The 13,316-nt window shown below is 44.0% G+C and overlaps 1 protein-coding gene across 2 annotated transcripts in view; it reads left to right on the top strand.

Moving 5' to 3' along the window:
• LHFPL6 (LHFPL tetraspan subfamily member 6) overlaps window positions 1-12,476 on the top strand; it is a 240,211-nt gene extending 227,735 nt beyond the window's left edge. For both annotated transcript variants that reach the window (XM_055426203.2, XM_055426202.2), the window contains exon 4: window positions 11,383-12,476. In XM_055426203.2, the coding sequence (XP_055282178.1) occupies window positions 11,383-11,501 (119 nt within the window). In that variant the 3' untranslated portion in view covers window positions 11,502-12,476. The remainder of the gene's footprint in view (window positions 1-11,382) is intronic.
• The last annotated feature ends 840 nt before the right edge of the window (window positions 12,477-13,316 follow it).

Here is a 13,316-nt window from a genome sequence, read left to right as displayed (position 1 = left end):
ACAGAGGTCCCTGTGCTCTACCAGAGGCCCTTGCTGTTTATCCATTTTAAATACAGCAGTGTAGTACACGTTTTGTTATCGACATCTTGACCAACACAAGGAGCCTCACTGTTAGTATACCCATGGTCAGAAATGGATTTTTAAAGGTGGAATAGGTGTCTTATTAATGAGCATAATAAATATTAAAAATGGACTCTTGTCAGTGAAATTAAAGGTATTCAAAATTGTGGATTGGCTAAAAGAATTAGAGGTACTCTCTGTCTTTACATAAAAGAATTTAAACAGCCATCTAGGCACATAGCCCTTATTGTAAGTCTGAAAGATATCTAAAATATTTAACAACCAATATGTCATAGGCCCTGACTAATCCTAACTAAACTAAATGCTGGAGTAGGCTCCTGAGGGGCCTTGACCAGCCAAGCACCAACCTTTTCATTCCTGGGAATGAGGCTAGGATTCCCTCGGGTTCTCAGGGGAGGGAGGGGACCATGGGGCACTTGGAGAACTTGGGGACAGTGGCTGTTTATGCACTCATACCCGGATACATATTTTAGTATTTTTGACAAGGAAAACAGAGCTTCCCTCGTGGTCCGGTGGTTAAGAACCCACCTGCCAATGCAGGGGACACAGGTCCAGTTTCTGATCCAGGAAGACACCAGCTGCCTTGGAACAACTAAGCCCATGAGCCACAATTACCGTGCCCACATGCCTAGTGCCCATACTCCACATCAAGAGAAACCACCGCATGAGAAGCCCACGCACCACAGCAAAGGCCCAATGCAGCCAAAAATAAATAAAAGTTTAAAAAACAAAACAATGAGAACAGCTTTACTAAAACACTCTGCCACATCCACTCTGCCTTAATAAAGTCAGCCAAAGTCTGATCACCCGTAAGGACTCTGTTTCTTGTCTCTGGTTCAGAGGACTTTTGGTTACTTGTTGCCAGAAAGAGCAGAATCCCTCCCTGAACCTTGCATCTGCTTCCAGTGGTTCTTTGGTGCAAGATGGTAGCCCCGTCACTTAAAACGATAGGGAGCTAGGATTTAATTAGCTCTCGGAACAGGTTGGTGAGCTGGTTTGTGCCTGCTTTTTGATAACTGTTTAATAAGCATCTGTTTGTGTCGTTGGATGCGGTCTGAGACTTGCTTTCATTATAACTTGGAAATGAAGTCGTGGGACGGTAGCTATGCCTCACCATCCCTCTCGCTTTTTCAGCGCGGGGTGGGTTGTAATTTACCATGGTCTCAAGGTTGTGCTTGACCAAATTGGATTAAGCCTGTTCCCAAGGGCTACCTTACAAGCAAGGAGCGATCATCAAGGAAACCCTTTGGACCGAGGGCAGCTTCCCGAGATCAAAGGAGCCGTGGTTGCCACACATTTCCATTTCAGTGGCTACGGAGACTGTATGCAGAGGCTGCCCAGTGGCCGATGAAAGCATGACAGGTGCGAACCGGGGAGGGGGAGATAAAAATGCTGTCAGGATGGAAACCAGCACCTCTTCTCGTGGGACTGTTGGAAATTTGGCCGCAGCCACAGGCCAAGCTGGGCAGCAGCAATTAGAGAGAGCCTGGGTCCTTTCACACTCTCTTTGGGGCCGGCCATGAGACGGAGGGGCTGAATTTCAGGTAGTTTCAGCCTCTATAAATAGCAGCTACAGACAGAAACCAAAGGATCATCTTTATCGCCTACACTGAATAAGGCCCCGCTGGTTATCTCCGCCACCCCCTCGTGGAGATGGGATTCTGTGTCAGTTCACAGCGTGCACACAAAGGCCAGCAGGTATACACACTGTGTACGGAGCCAGTGTGTGTGCCTTATCATCTTAACAGCGGCGTTATCTCTAGTGGAACTTTTTAGGATGGATTCGGAGCTAAGGGGCAAGAATTAACAGCAACCGTGCCAGCAGAGACTCTGCTAGTCAGACTGGACAACATGGTCACCATTTTTATGGGTAAATCACGCAGCTGTATAGCAATAAAACTATCCACTGGGCGGGCCTTGGAGCAGAGGTCCATCTGATGGGTGTGATCTTAAGGATTCAGATGCCGCTCCGCTCTCCCTACATTTCTGCCACTTAAAGTGAAGGTTAATCACATTTCCGAAGGCACCAGTGTATTTTTATTTCTCTTGCTCCGCCTCTGTATTGCAGGGATGCTGTGAAGGCAAGGCGTCTCTGCCTCTGCTTTCGTGGTTATGTGATTCTGGCAGGGATTTCAGGATAAGATGATGCAAGGCCCTGATTTAGCGTAGAGTTTAGGAGGAAGGACCCTGGGTAGATCTGATAAGCACATCTGGTGTGGTACCCACGGGAAACCCCCTGAAACAGGTGTGAGTGGAAGTGCAGAAACACTGGTTCCCAGGCAGCCACACCCAGTGCAGTCACCTGGGTGTCTTGTTCTCAGATCTTCCAGTTTCTCTGACGGACCCATAATGTAGTATTTAAAATCTCCAGGGCTTCCCTGGTGGCCCAGTGGTTAAGAATCTGCCTGCCAGCGTAGGGGACACAGGTTCAGTCCCTTATCTGGCAGGATCCCTCGTGCCACGGAACAACTAAGCCCATGAACTGCAACTGCTGAAGCCCAAGAGCTCTAGAGCGGAAGAGGAGCCACCACAGTGAGAAGCCTGTGAACTGCAGCCTAGAACAGGCCCTGCCCGCCGCAACTAGAGAAAGCCTGCACGCAGCACGACGACCCAGCACAGACAAATAAATAAAAATTTTTAAAAGTAAAATGAGAAATAAAATCTCCAGATACTCAAAAATTTTTTTTAAAAAGCTTACGGTCCAAATACACACTCTGATATTAGAACTTACTAAGATTCCAGGAGGTATTAACAATAAAAATAATAGGAATAATCAGTTCAGTTCCGTCACTCAGTCATGTCTGGCTGTTTGCGACCTCATGAACCTCAGCACGCCAGGCCTCCCTTTCCATCACCAACCCCCAGAGTCCACTCAGACCCATGTCCATTGAGTCGGTGATGCCATCCAACCATCTCATCCTCTGTCGTCCCCTTCTCCCCCTGCCCTCAATCTTTCCCAGCATCTGGGTCTTTTCCAGTGAGTCAATTCTTCGCATCAGGTGGCCAAAAGTATTGGAGTTTCAGCTTCAGCATCAGTCCTTTCAATGAATATTCAGGACTGATTTCCTTGAGGATGGACTGGTTGAATCTCCTTGCAGGCCAAGAGACTCTCAAGAGTCTTCTCCAACACCACAGTTCAAAAGCATCAATTCTTTAGCACTCAGCTTTCTTTATAGTCCAACTCTCACATCCATACATGACTACTGGAAAAACCATAGCCTTGACTAGATGAACCTTTGTTGGCAAAGTAATATCTCTGCTTTTTAATATGCTGTCTAGGTTGGTCATAACTTTCCTTCCAAGGAGCAAACGTCTTTTAATTTCATGGCTGCAGTCACCATCTGCAGTGATTTTGGAGCCCAGAAAAATAAAGTCAGCCACTATTTCCACTGTTTCCCCATCTATTTGCCATGAAGTGATGGGACCGGATGCCATGATCTTAATTTTCTGAATGTTGAGCTTTAAGCCAGCTTTTTCACTCTCCTCTTGCACTTTCATCAAGAGGCTCTTTAGTTCTTCACTTTCTGCCATAAGGGTTAGTAATAATAACAGCTAGTAATATTTTTTTTTTCTGCCTGGGTGTGTGGTTTGGGCTCAGTACAGCAGAATCTTATGTCAAGAACAGCTGCTGTTCTGGGTGTGCTGCCTTTTCATGAATTTGAGCATCTGTGCAAGTGTTGGACCTCCCAAAGGTACTTTCTGGTAAATCCCTAAGTTGATGATGACTAGCACTGTTTCCTTGGAGTAAGGCATGGCAACCCACTCCAGTATTCTTGCCTGGAGAATCCCCATGAACAGAGGAACCTGGTGGGCTACAATCCATGAGGTTGCAAAGAGTCAGACACGATTGAGCCACTAAGCACAGCACTGTTTCTATCCCTGGAGAAGGAAATGGCAACCCACTCCAGTATTCTTGCCTGGAGAATCCCATGGACAGAGGAGCCTGATGGGCTACAGTCTACGGGGTTGCAAAGAGTCGGACACGACTGAGCGACTTCACGGAGGCAGTAAATTGTACCTGCGAGAACTCTTTTTTCCTTTGTTCCCCAGCTCTATGGGGACAAGAGAGATAGAACAGAGCACATTAAAATTATGGCTCTTTAATGAAACCTTTGTGGGAATCCAGAAGAGAAATGCATGCCATTGGATAGAATAGAATCAATGTGTAACTCAGGAAGGGTTTTCCTCCTAAAATCTGAGACTGATAAAACATGAACTCATGTTTGAGTAGAGCGCTTACACAGTAGTCAATTACTCATCACATACTCGTCTAGACAGCCCTTGGCGCACTCCCACTCTGGCTACATAATGAATGAAGATATGCTGTAATTTACAAGGCTGGTATTTTCCTATCAAAATTGACTGTAACATATCTCCTTAGACATGCTGCTGTTTTGAGCACTTTGCAGATCCATATCTTATCTTTTCCAGAAAGCAAATCCCTGCTCCCTTGGGCATGCAGGTTATGAAGAATACTTTAAAGGATAGCTTGAGTGTATCAGCTCTTACCAATGGACACATGTGCATTGCCTTCTCTGTACATTGCTGGTTGCCTCCTTGGAGAAGAAGGGCAAACGAAGAAGTTGTGGAGTCTTTTAAGGTTTTTTGCCTCCTCTTATACGTTGAAGTGGCTCCAGTGTTCCACACTAGACCCTTATACACTTAGGTATCCCAAGTGTTTTGGGGGAAAGGGTATCATTCAACTTTCAGGAGAGTTCTAATCCAACTGTCCAGTCTCCTAAACCTAGAAATTAAGGGGCAGGAGAGGTAGAAAGATATAGTCAGCCTGGTTCATTAAGGTCCAGAGCAGCAGTTCTTGAGGAGAGAGACTGGATTGGTTCACTGTGCTTCAGTTGTGGAGACTGAAGGCATCAAGGTGGGTGCTGCTGCCTGGGACGCTCTGTGTGCAGACTCGGTGCCCAGTCTTTGGGCTGAGCTGGGTTCTACCATTGCACGTGCCTCCACACTATCTTCTCTTTGGGGAATTACCCACGGGGAACCCCATTCCTGAGATCTGCTTGTGGACAGCGCCCCCTGGAGCACATCTCAGGAAGTACAGTTTAAGTGGGGCTCTGAAGTCGTGTCCAGGATGGGCTGTATCCTCAATATGGGTTATTGCCTCTGGTCACAAACAGACAGAAACAAGCCAAGAGCTTTCAGAAGAACCCCACCTCACAAACTTTCCTCCCTCAGCCTTTTTACTTCTACAGTTTTTGTCCGGTGATCAACTTTGAGTTCTGCTTTTCTCTTTTCAGATACACGTGTCATTTTAGCTACTTGTTCCATTAAAAGTTTAAATCAAAGCTTTTGTATGTTTTAGGTCAAATGTTTAAACTCTTTTTTTTGGGGGGGGGGGACAACACTTTTGTTTAGTAACTTCACAAAAGAACACATGGAATTGGTACCATGACAGGTTCTTTTTGTTCTTGATTTTCGTGCATAGGTAGACAAGATGGTCTAAATAGGAAGAGGTAGGAAAGAATTTATTCAAGAGAAAAAAGACCTCTTAAACTTCTGCCCATGGTATTTAAGAACACAAAAGTTTTTTTTTTCTCTGTCTACTGACCCTCCCACCTTCCTACCTTCGTTATTTGTACAGCAAAAGGGTTGAAATCTAATATGCCTGCTTTTTCCCTACACAAACTTTGCATTGACACATTAACTTGCTGAAAAGTTTAAAATATCACAGATGAAAGATGTTCTGCCTTGATAAATGAAGGCAGTTAGCTTATATACAAGGCTGGGAACTCAGCAGTGATCTGGTGAGGAGAGAAATAAACTGGAAACCAGCAAGGCTCAAGTTCAAATGCAGAGCCCAGGCAGGCCGAGTACACAAGGGAGTTTAGTCAGCCTGCAGGACTACCTGAAGGATCCTGGTTTATGTGCAAATGAGCAGTACTACGCACAGTAGGAGGAGCGTGGCAAAGTTTCTGGGTATTGAATGAGGATGACCCAGTGGGCTCCTGCCAGACTGCTAGTGGTTTGCAAGCAGAGAGGAGCTGAAATGTGACCCATACCTGGAACCCTTACTCAGCTACACTCAGACCAAGGCAGGTCAAAAGCATCCACCTTGGGAGTATGTTTATGGTAAGTGATTGCTCAGGAAAAATCAATTATCTGAATTGATCAAGTAAATGTATTGGATCTCACTCCCCCTCATCCTCTAAGGGGATGAGGTCGCCAAGAGAGTGACAGATTGGTTCCACTGGCTCCAAAATTGAGAATACTAGATCTGTAAAATGCAAGCCTTTAATAACTAAGATAGTGCCAGGTAGACATAGGCATATGGAGTCTTCTAAGAATACTGATAAATTCAAAGATGCATCATATAGCTTATTTATGCACAGCATGTAAGTTCTGGCAAAGATAATACTATCTGACAACTGGGGAAAATTTTGATATGGATCTTCCTAAAACATACCTGAGCACAGGAAAAAGTTTTGGAGTTCAAGTTCAAGCTCCATCACTAATTTGAGATACTGGGCCATTGACTTATCTTGCATGCAACACAGGGTCCTCATCTTCAAAATGGGAATGACAGATTTGTTTCTCTAATTTCCTGAAGGCATCATAGGCAAAAATGGTTACATGAGATGCTGCTTCTAAACTGTTCAGCACCTGCTTCACAGGCTGTCCACAACCGCTAGTATAGTTAATTTCAGATCTCTATTCTCAGCACTAATATTGTGTCTGATATCCACAAATGTGTATCGATTGTCTGCTGTGCTCCAGACATCATCATACTGAACAGCGGGATATAGGGGCAAACAGACAGTCACATGGTAGAAACTAAAACAGTAATCCAACAATTGAATGAATAAATACAGTTCCTCAAAAGGTGAACTGATCATTGAAATTTCATTTTTATTTGTAGTAAGCAGGGTTAATTTTTTTACATTTATATATTTATTTCCATGTCCTGTGCTCAGTCGCTTAGTCCTGTCTGACTCTTTGTGACTCTATGGACAGACTGTAGCCCACCAGGCTCTTCTGCCCAAGGAATTTTCCAGGCAAGAATACTGAAGTGGGTTGCCATTTTCTTATCCAGAGGATTTTCCTTACCCAGGGATCAAACCCTTGTCTCTGGAGTCTCCTGCATTGCAGAAGGATTCTTTGCCACTGAGTCACCAGGAAAGCCTCCCTGTTTATATATATTTGGCTGCGGTTGGTCTTCGTTGTAGCATGCAGGATCTTATTATTTTATTTTCTTTTTCAGTTGTGACATATGGGATCTAGTTCCCTGACCAGGAATTGAATCTAGACTCCATTGGGAGCACAGAGTCTTAGCCACTGAACCACTAGGGAAGTCCCAAGGCTGGGTTCTTTGTACCTTTTCTTCTGTCTCTTACTAACAGAAGATGTACTAAAAACTAATTTGAAAGTGAAAAGTCGCTCGGTCATGTCCTACTCTTTGCAACCCCATGGACTATAGAGTCCACGGAATTCTCTAGACCAGAATACTGGAGTGTGTAGCCTTTCCCTTCTCAGGGGATCTTCCCAACCCAGGGATTGAACCAGGTCTCCCACATTGTGGGCGGATTCTTTACCAGCTGAGCCACCAGGGAAACCCAAGAATACTGGAGTGGGTAGCCTATCCCTTCTCCAACAGATCTTCCCGACCTAGGAATCGTTTCCTGCGTTGCAGGTGGATTCTTTACCAACTGAGCTGCCAATTTGAGACACCCTAAAAAAATCAGCCACACCTCTCCCACCCACCTTCTCCCTGGGGATGCCCTGGAACACAGCCAGGATGCCTTTTCCCATTGAATATGCAGGTGGCTGTGGTTTGCCGATTTCTGTCCCATTAACCTCTATTTTATCTGTCAAGAATAGCATCCCCCATTGCTGAAAGCAGTGGTTTGCCAACCCGGTGGGCTTGAAGTCCTGTTTGATGGAGCATTACAGAGAGCAAAAGGGAAAGTTTAAAGGGATTTGCTCCTCTAATTTCCTGAAAGGATCACAGACAAAGCTTGCCCTCTAGTAAAATGCTTTGTGCTTGCACTATAATAACAAGAATTTATTGCCACCACAGGGGAAAGGAGAGGCCAAGGAAAAATAGTGCCCTATTTCCTGGTTTTCCTTTGTTTCCATTACTACTCGTGGACTACCGTGCTGTTTAATGCATATAAACTTAAGCAGCTGCTCTTTCCTAATAGCCTAATGTACTCAGAAAGACTTTTTCTCCTATTACTGTAAAACATGGTGCTAATTTCTTATTATTGAGCATGTGGGTTTTACTGTGGAAGGACTTATGCTCAGGAAGAAGAAAAATCTTTCTTCTTCTTTGGAGAAGTTCAAGATACATTTACATTGATAGTTTCATGAAAAAAATTCCTTTCTATATCTAGTTAATTTTGTTAACTGAATTTCAGCAGACATATGTGTAGAATATACAAGGAATGGCTTCAAGAGAGTGCAATTGATGTGAGCGATGCTCAAGAATCGGTCTTGCTAGAACATAAGCATTTGAAACCAAAGATCTATCTATTTTGTTCCCCCCGGGTCTCCGGTAACCTTGTAACACACAGAGTGGGTGCCCAAGATTTACCTATGGGTGTTGAATATCTCAACAACTGGCATGCTGCAGTCCATGGGGTCGCAAAGAGTCGGACACGACCGAGCAACTGAACTGATTGTTGAATATCTCACATCTCTATATGCCAGCCTAGATGAACATTTGAAGAGGAAGTCTTCAGGCTTCTAGCTCTCAAACTCTGGAGGTGCGCCTACCCACCCCCATCTCTTGCTTACACGAACGGTGGCATCCCCATCTCTTACTTGAACAACACTTTGAAAAGTGTTGCTCGGTCATGTCTGACTCTTTGCAACCTCATGGACTGTAGCCCACCAGGCTCCTCTGTCCATGGGATTCTCCAGGCAAAAATACTGGAGTGGGTTGCCATTTCCTTCTCCAGGGGATCTTCCCAACCCAGGGATTGAACCCGTGTATCCTGCATTGGCAGGTGGATTCTTTACCACTGAGTCACCTGGGAAGCCCAAACAATACTTTAACAAGACCCAAATTTGCCTACGTTTCTCCATTACATTCCCATCCCCGTGGTGCAAATACACTCTTCCCTGGCCTCTGACATTCATCTTTGGCTAACCCCTGCTCATCTGCCAGGTCTCAGCTTAAATGTCATTTCTACTTTAAGGCTCTCCATCACACAACCTCACTGTATAAAATTCCTTATGATTTGCTGTCTTAGCATCCTGGATGTTTTTTCTTCGAATCCCATATCACAGTTATCATATAAATATCTGAGTGTGTGTGTGCTAAGTCACTTCAGTTGTGTCCGACACTTTGTGACCCCATGGACTGTAGCCCGCCAGGCTCCCCTGTCTATGGGATTCTCCAGGCAAGAATACTGGAGTGGGTTGCTGTGCCCTCCTCCAGGGGATCTTCCCAACGCAGGGATCAAACCCATGTCTCTTATGTCTCCTGCATTAGCAGTAATACTCCCTTGATGAGATGATGGCTCCTTGATACTGGAAACTGTATTTATCATTTTCCTAAGTAGATTCCTAGCACCCAATGAGTCCTAGTTAGAGTGGTCACTTAAAAAAATATTTGTTGAATTAACGGATGAATGAGAGAGAGAAAGAGAGTGGGAAGAAGGGAATAAAGAATCAGGGGATGGATGACTTAGTGTTTCTTTGGATTTGTCTAAATTTTATTGACACATCTAGACCTTAGTATACTGATCTTGACAATTGTTTTGCTTCTCAAAAGATGAGTGTGTGTATAAAAACATATGTATTTATATGTTTTTTTAAGTTAGATTAAGGATTGGCCATATTTCTACATAATCCAGAATACCAGTTCAGTTCAGTTCAGTCACTCAGTAGTGTCCGACTCTTTGTGACCCCATGAATCACAGCACGCCAGGCCTCCCTGTCCATCACCAACTCCCGGAGTTCACTCAAACTCATGTCCATCGAGTCGGTGATGCCATCCAGCCATCTCATCCTCTGTCGTCCCCATCTCCTCCCACCCCCAATCCCTCCCAGCATCAGACTCTTTTCAGAATACCAGAATAAATCCATATTGATTTAATAATGATTTACCTTATGAATTACCTAACAAATGAAAGTCTATATATCTGAAATAGAGGAATAATTTTCTTTTAAATCTCACTGAATGTTAGTTGCTCATTTTGGATCTAGCCAGTTACTAAATTTAAACCACAAAATGTGTAAATCATGCACATAAACTAGGATCTATGTGTGGTTAGTAGCAGTACTGTGTAACATCCACAAACACTTTCAACAATGGCACACTACTTAAGTACTTTTTTTTTCTGGCCTCACCTCACAGCATGTGGGATCTTAGTTCCTTGCACAGGTGCTGCCTGCAGTGGAACTGTGAGTGTTAACCACTGGACTGCCAGGGAAGTCCCTTCTTAGGACCTTTATCTGGTGCCCTACCTTTTCATTTTCATCTGATAGACAGTTGGTCTGATGAGTTGACTATATGTTTAATAACACAAATAAGGAAGACTCCATAAACATAGCAATTATTAGGAATGACACACACACCCTTATCAAGACAAGGAGTTAATTGGCCTCAGGAAGATGGTGGCTCAAGGAGAATGTGCTGAAGGCTCTATCCTGATTCTTGAGTCTTTCGGGGAAGGGCAGGACTTGGGTGGGTAGGTAGATAGGTGGGTGAGTTAAGCCTCCGACAGCCAAAGAAACTTCACAGAACCTTATCGTGGAAGAGAAAAATAAGAAGGACTGTGTTCCTTTGCTTTAGTCTATCCTGCAGCATCGCTGTTATCACCTAGTAGTTATAAGAGGGTTTTTCTTGGTAGATTCTTTCACTCTAGCATTATCTTTCAAATGGATCACCTCCTTAGAGTGGCCCCTTTGCAAAAGCTGTATCTATATTTAGGACTGTGTATATCTGTTTTGAAGTTTTTTCTAAGGCACCTCATTATGCATATGCGTTTGGGGGATTTAAATCAGAACTAATACCTTCATCTCTCCTATCCTGATGGCTGTTACTCCTCCTTTTCTTCAGCCGTGGGTGTGAGCATCGCAGCTGGGGAGAATTGGTTTCTGTCCCTTAGCCAGCAGGAGACCTTGAGGTCCTTCTGAAATGCAGACAACCACACTGGCTTTCTTGCATCTTGAGATGACTTTGAACCCTTATTATCTTTCGAGTGAGACTGTATTTCTAAGGAGGACTTCAGTTGCACTTTGGTATACCAGGAGCCCACACCTGGGGAGAAGTAACAGCACCTCCTGTAAAATCAGCCTAACCTATGCCTGCTTTCTCTCCTTCTTTTGTGTCTCTAGGTAAGTGTGAAATTGGCTGGGCCTACTACTGCACAGGAGCAGGGGCTGCCACCGCCATGCTGCTCTGCACATGGCTGGCTTGCTTCTCAGGCAAGAAACAGAAACAGTACCCATACTGAGATGGAGCCGCCAAGCGCAGACAGAGGAGAAGATGGGCCACGGGGACCAGAGGGACCGAAGCATCCAGCTACTCTCAAAAGGCGGAAGAGTGCTTCTAAACCATATGATGCAAATGAAATGAAACCCAATGGAATCAGAAACGTCTTACCACACGGAAGGGTTGTGCAAGATTGGCAAAAGAAATGTAGAGCATGGAATGATACAGAAAAATGGACCAAAGGCTAAAAATATTGCAGGGTGCTGGGTGTTTCTATTCCACAGAGTATTGTTGATGTAGAACACATACACACACAAAACAAATCTATATATGCAAACAAGGTTTTGTTTTTTTTTTAGGATGATGACTCAGAGAATCAAAAGGGCTAGTAGAAACAGTATTATGTTAGGAAGCAGGGTAACCCAAAAAGGTTCCCTGTAAGTCATGGCACTTTTGAAAGCACATGAGCATATACAGACATACCCATGCAATACACATGCCCAAACACAGACATTTCAATGGTTGCACAGACTGTACGAGATGTTTAGTGGTGCATTACTCCTCTGTTTTCTTTTTAATACACATTTAAAATACAGTATTATCACTTTATAAAGCATATGTTAAACCTAATCAATGGACCAATAAGCCACTTTATCAGTATTTTGTATACCCTGCATAAACTCTTTATGCAGACCTTTAGAATTAAGACTTTGTATTTCAATATTATTCAAAAAATATGCAATATTTCTCTTGAGTAGTTTCTGCTGTGATATTCTTACGAAGTAAAGGGGCAACTTTCTGTCCACCATAGGAGAGAATTCAGCTGAAGACGTGAGGGTAAGGAGAGACATTTTCCAGTCGTTAGATCTTGTTTTCTTTTGTTCTTTATTGTACTGTGCTGTACCACATTTATTCCAATATTCATTTTGTAAAAAGTAAAAAGTGCTATTTTGTTTGTATTTGAAAAGCTCTGTGAATAAATTTTCTCTTTGATCAATAGCTCAGTGTGTCATAGAGTGTTATAATTCAGTATGGGGTTTGCTTCTTAATTTCCTAAAGGAAGCCTTTCAACTCCAACAATTTTGTAAATTTTTCATTTTATTTTTAGGCCTCCTGTTCATTCACTCACTAGTCATCCAACCAGGCATTCTTGGTGGCACACAAGGTACTAAAGGTAAAGTGAAAGTTGCTCAGTCATGTCCAGCTCTCTGTAACCCCACAGACTGTAGCCTGCCAGGTGCCTCTGTCCATGAAATTCTCCAGGTAGTTCTACTGGAGTGGGTAGCCATTCCCCTCTCCAGGGGATCTTCCCAACCCAGGGATTGAACCCAGGTCTCCTGTATTGCAGGTGGATCCTTTACCATCTGAGCCACCAGGGAAACCCAAGAATAGTAGGGTGGGTAGCCTATGCCTTCTCCAGGGGATCTTCCCACCAAGAATCAAACCAAGGTCTCCTGGATTGCAGGTGGATTCTCTACGAGCTGAGCTACCATTAAAAGTGAGTATGACATAATTCCTGCTTTCAACCTAAATTCTTTGCCACCAGAATTCTAACTGCCTGTTCACTGCACTTCAATCATGATCAAACCCTTATGAGAGAAGAATTTCAGAATCTGGGCAATATTTAGAAGTGGTTGAAGGCAACAGAAACCAAGTCATGCACAGTTCAGTCTCCGTGGATGATGACAGAGTGGTCTCAAGCTGACAGTGACGTGCTGCCCCTCCACTTTCTATAAGGGGCTGCCTTTCTTTGGTGTTTCTGTGCCAGGAGCAATGTCTTTCAGGTGCCTTGGCAATTCAGATCCTCTTACCCTCCTATTCCCAGCCTAAATCCTTG

Source organism: Moschus berezovskii, chromosome 13 (genome assembly GCF_049115385.1).
Source record: "Moschus berezovskii isolate FMDL1 chromosome 13, NW_MosBer_1.0, whole genome shotgun sequence".
Lineage (NCBI taxonomy): Eukaryota > Metazoa > Chordata > Mammalia > Artiodactyla > Moschidae > Moschus > Moschus berezovskii.
This window is presented reverse-complemented; position numbering and strand designations above follow the sequence as displayed.